The sequence below is a fragment of the Triticum dicoccoides genome, chromosome 5B, assembly GCF_002162155.2.
Source record: "Triticum dicoccoides isolate Atlit2015 ecotype Zavitan chromosome 5B, WEW_v2.0, whole genome shotgun sequence".
Taxonomy (NCBI): Eukaryota; Viridiplantae; Streptophyta; class Magnoliopsida; order Poales; family Poaceae; genus Triticum; species Triticum dicoccoides.
The window spans coordinates 519,314,603-519,320,032 of NC_041389.1; the positions used below are offsets into that span (position 1 = coordinate 519,314,603).

The following is a 5,430-nucleotide window of genomic DNA, read 5'->3' on the forward strand; positions in this document are numbered from 1 at the left end:
ACCCAGGCACATGTATATTGGCGCAATGCACCTTCGTCTTTTGACCAGGGGGTTTCAGGCCATGACTGGTGTCCTCTCGGTGACCCCGATTCGTCGGCTTCTTGCTGGTTGACCCAGATCAACGCCTTTCTGCCCCCCGTCATCGGGTGGTCTCCGGTGTGAGGTGGCTGTGGCGAGCGGTGGCGGCTCGCTACGCATCCACCTTTCAATTGGAGGCAAGTTAGGTTGGTTCTTCGGGCTTGGAGCAGGCGGTTGCCTTGCGGCGGGTGTCGTCGTGCAGGTTTGTTCTTCTGTCTTAGCCGTGTGGGAAGCGAGATAAACACATGCGGAAGTTGGCGTCAATTCTCCTTGCCAATTCTCGGGTGTTCATCTTCATCTCTATATGTCTACCTCTATGTTGCTAGTGGACTATGGGAGGTAGGTGGTTCGCTCACAAGAGAAACTTTGCCCGAGGGTGTCGGTGACGGTGATGGTGATGCTCTTGAGTGTCGTTCCCCTTCCTGGAGGCGTCACCTTGATATTCTCCTCCTCCTTGGGCTCAGGGTTTGGTCTGACATGTCAGACCGGATGGTGGCGGCAGTATGGCGGTGTTCCCTTCTTAAAGGCTACGTCCTATGAGCTATGTTCCTACTTGCCGGTGGTCGAGGCCTGGGTGTGGATTGTGCTTCTTCCCTTAGCGTTGATGGTTCTGTGGTTGTGATGGTGATGCTTTCAAGTGAAGAATTGTGTCCGAAGGCCTCACCTTGGGACCTCGTCATCCGTTCCTGGCCAGGCACTTGGGTGCATGCCTTCATCGTTCGACGGTGCGGTGCCCTTTGATCCAGGGTGAGCGGGCAGGGGCCTTCTTTTGGCGATGGAGCTTATTGGCGTGGTGGTGCTTGTCTTCCAAGTGTTGGCAACGGCATGTCCTCCTCTGCTGGCTAGTCTCCCCTTCAAGTTGATTATGTTCTCTACTCTGGTTACCTGAGCATGGACGAGGGCTCCAGGGACTCCAAGCAGTGCTCGATTCTTTCTTTCGTTGTGTGCTTGTTGTTTTCTTGGGCTTTGTTGCTATCCTCGGCACCGTTGTATCTTTCCGTTTTCCTTGTTGTGTGGTGCAGTGTCAGGTTGTAATGCTCGGTTGCTGTTTTATCTATAAAGCGGGGCTCAAGCCTTTTCGATATTGCACACCACAAAATTGTAGTTGTATGGGTTCAACTAGGCAGAGCATCTTCAGTGAGGTACTCAATGCACGCTTCAGTGTGCTCATCTTCTTGTGATGTGAAACACATCGCACATGTTTATTCTTGAACAACAGTGTGCAATGTGGGACCACATCAGCAGCAAGCCGGTAGGGACGATACCAGATCCCTTATGATGATGATCTTCAACTGTGTGTATAGTAGTGCCATTGATTGTCATCCTTGCCGCTTTTATTAGCAAAAAACTTTTTGTCATCCTATATATTACACCTAGCATGGAGTGTCGATCGGCCGAGTAGCCAACGACCCTTGAAACTAAAGTAGCCATGGGTAGTACTGGTAGCCCCTCGGTAGCCGCTCTACCAACAAGCGGCCTGCTACCCCCGATACGCACGCCAAGGTCAGCGCCGGCCGAATGGAAGACGGACGACGATTCCGCGGTGGCGGCAGCGGAGGAGGAGCCAGTGACCCCTAGTGCAAGACTCTTCGAAGCTATATACATCGTGGTTATGGTCGGCCTTGGCTCGCCCGTCAACCTAGCCATCTTCAGCGCCGGCATCGCAGCCCAACTTGCTCGTTACCCACGCTTCCGTAGCATTCAAGTACGGGACACAGTTCAATTTAAGTACTGCCTAGCTATTCTGTCACTAGTTTCAATTTAATCCGTGAGCATGCACGTCAGGTGACAGACGGGTGCAAGAGCCCGCGGTGGGCGTGCACGGAGGTGAACGTCGACGACCACATGATCGTCCCGACGCTGGACCCCGCCGCCGTGGAGGCTGACCCGGACCGGGCCGTGGAGGACTACGTGGCCTCGCTGCAGGCGCTCCCCATGGATTGCTCCCGCCCGCTCTGGGAGTTCCACTTCCTCGACTTCCCGACCTCAGAGGCCACCTCCACCGTGGTGTTCCGCGTCCACCACTCCCTCGGTGACGGGATGTCGCTGATCACGCTCCTCCTGGCGTCTGCCCGCAGCGCCGCGGACCCGACACGCCTGCCGGCCATGCCGGAGCAGCCGGCGCGCACGGGCGCCATCTACGAGCCGCGGCACCGGCAGCCGCTGCCCTCGGGCGCCCTGGCGGCGTTCGTCGCATGGGTTTGGCCGTATCTTGCGCTTGCATGGAACACCGTGGTGGACGTCATCTTCTTTGCTGCGACGATTGTGTTTCTGAGAGACCCGAACACACTCTTCAGACGCGGGGACAGTCAAGTTACGTTGAACCCCCGCAGGCGCTTCGTGCACCGGAGCTTTAGCTTGGACGACGTCAAGTTCATCAAGAATGCCATGAACTGCGTAAGTATATACCACCTCTGTGACGTTTTTTGACACTGTGTTTGAAAAATTTATATATTATGGAATGGAGGGAGTATATGATAATATGACCTATAGCTATCAGCAAGCTCATCTCTTTCGAGCCAGATTAAACTAGTTGTTGAAGCGTCATTTTCTGTATTTTTATTTTCTTTCCACAGACTGTTAATGATGTGCTAGTCGGAGTCACTTCTGCTGCTCTATCACAATATTACTTTCGTAAGTCCGGTAAGAGATGTACATTGTGACAATTTGTTGTTTTTATTGTACATGTTTGTGCAACTTATCTTCAAATTATGTTAGGTTACCCTAAGACACACAAACTATGTTTGCGATGTGTCCTCCCAGTAAATACAAGGCCAACATCTAGCCTACAAGTAAGTTTATTTATGGAAATATGCATGAAATTTCAAATGGATATCATTAGTTATTGATTTTTTTCATTTATATATCTCTGTCAGCAAAATATTACTCCTCTTCCTTATGTAATTAGATGACGCTTCCAAATTTGGTCATAAAACCCACACGATTAGTAAAAGAATATAAATCGTGGTATCTATTATGACAAACTAATGATTTTACATATGTTCACATGATCAGGCAATTTTTTTTTGTATATTACTAGTCACTCTTGGAGTAGCTAGTTTCATTACTCATTTGCTGATGCATAATTAGTTTCCAAATGCAAGCTTGAGAATATATTATTAATCTGTAGTGTATCATAACTTTAATCTAATGATTTCTTACAACTATGTGCAGACATATGTTAATATGATAGAATCGGGTAAAAGTAATGACGTGGCATGGGGAAATCAAATAGGCTACATCCTCCTACCATTTCATTTAGCGGTACACGATGATCCACTTGCATATGTTCGGATGGCAAAGAAGACCCTGGATAGAAAAAAGAGCTCACTTGAAGTTATCTTCACGTGTATGATTAGCGAGCTTTTTGTTAAAATGTTTGGTCTAAAGGTATTTCTTTTTCCCGCTTGTACTGGTATGTTTTCCTAATATTAAACTCAGACAATTAAGTAACTCATTGTCTAGCAAACTAACACTTCTTTTATTTAGTTATTATTCTTCATGTTTATAATTGTTCAACTTGACAATCCAAGCAGGCAGGTGCTTTTATCATCGGTCGTATGCTCACAAATACAACTACTACGCTCTCGAACATGGTTGGACCAACAGAGCAAGTAGAGTTCTATGGACACCCATTTGTCTTCATTGCACCTACAGTTTATGGTATTCCACAAGTAAGTCAGCCATGATCTTAGATCGAAACCTTCAATCTTAAGCCACATTTGTACTTTTGTCAACCCAAATCATCCACCACATTGTCCACAATGCAAGGACATTGGTATTCATCGCTTTTAAACATAAGTGCTCTAATACGTATGAATTATAAAAAAAGATCGGGTAAGTTAATCCGGTTTACTAGAACAAAAAAAACAAGAATCAAAACTCAAAACATCAAAAACCACATATGCTTCCTTAGTTTATACTCCCTCTGTTCCAAAGTTGGGTCATCTATTTTGGAACGGAGGGAGTACTTCGTTGTACATTTATATCCAAAATGGTGTATGCGCCTTGGAGGAACCACAATATATACGATAAGAAGGAACAAATTTGAGTTAAAGAGTACTCAAAACAAGGTGTATGCTCTCACACCTCTCGCCAATAGAGATATGCAATAACAAGTTTAAGTAGGAGTAACTATGTAGTTGCATTTCCACATTTTTTTTGTGACTGTGAACTTTAACCCAAAACGCAACAGATGGTTAGATGCAACTTTATATACATCTCTCAAAACAGTTCATCACTAATGACTCCAGAATTAAGGAGATGACTTGACCTTGGTAGGCATATACACACAAAAATGTAAGCTCGGATCCTTGAAACAATAAAAGAAAAATTGATTGCAAAAATATAAAAGAGACTGGAAATAAAACCTACAATATTCTAATCATCGGCAACCTGATTTTGTGTTTAATTACCATTTCTTTTTGCAGGCTTTAATTGTACACTATCAGAGTTACAATAGCACTATTAAGGTAATTTTGTCAGTTGATGAGGAAATAATTCCAAATTATACTCAACTTCTGGATGACTTTGTTGAGTCTTTCGGGCACATTAAGGATGCGGCTTCAAGGCTTTCAACACATGTCAAGAAAGGATAATCAACATACAAATGCATTAGCGTGCTTTCTGAAACTGCATAATGCAAGCAGTATATTCCCACATGTTTGATGTGTGTCTCATGGCTCACACGGCAATAGTAATTAAAATCAGAAACTCTACAACCATGGATGGAAGTCAAATGTATTAAGTTCACTATTATTGTTGGATAATGATGTGTTGCATTATATGAAGCACAATAGTTATACCATTATTGTGTATAATGCACACTATTAGAAATTTGTTGATGATTGGAGGTCCCGAACCGTCACATATCACTCAAAAAACTGTCACACAAGTGTATTGGTGACAATTGTTGAGACTCGTTATGTATTCCATATCATAGATTGAAAGCCGCAATGCACCTCCAAACCATCACATGTTTTGGTTGTTGACCATCAAAGACCGGTCCTAGGCCCATTTGGCCCTGGCCAGGCCCATGATTGTGTGCTGAAATAAACCATCACCGATTTACAATGAGGTGGGCTCCATGTGGCATTCAACGTGGCATCCCATCAATATGATCCATTTTTTAATCAAAAATATTTGGGCCCATCCAATGCATTATTTATTGGGCCATGGGCAATTTATTTCTATATTATTTTCTATCCAAATATTTTTATTTTATCTACCTAGCTATTGTATTGGTAATTACCATGGGCCTTAGCTTGCTCTACCCCATCTATATTTTTAGCCCATATTGCCCGTTATTTCATTCACTAAGTAAAACAAATCATTAGTGTAACCATATGAAAA

At 44.6% G+C, this 5,430-nt stretch overlaps 1 protein-coding gene across 2 annotated transcripts; it reads left to right on the forward strand.

Moving 5' to 3' along the window:
* Positions 1 to 1,406: 1,406 nt before the first annotated feature.
* On the forward strand, positions 1,407 to 4,925 carry LOC119311293 (O-acyltransferase WSD1-like). Of its 2 annotated transcripts, none has more exons than XM_037586937.1 (7): positions 1,407 to 1,783; positions 1,864 to 2,475; positions 2,655 to 2,712; positions 2,797 to 2,870; positions 3,253 to 3,468; positions 3,615 to 3,752; positions 4,509 to 4,925. In XM_037586937.1, the coding sequence occupies exons 1-7, from the start codon at positions 1,508 to 1,510 to the stop codon at positions 4,674 to 4,676; spliced, it is 1,542 nt and encodes a 513-aa protein (XP_037442834.1). In that variant the 5' UTR covers positions 1,407 to 1,507; the 3' UTR covers positions 4,677 to 4,925. The 2 variants fall into 2 exon arrangements, with proteins under 2 accessions (XP_037442834.1, XP_037442833.1); XM_037586936.1 differs by having other exon boundaries at positions 1,409 to 1,783; positions 2,655 to 2,721.
* Positions 4,926 to 5,430: the final 505 nt, after the last annotated feature.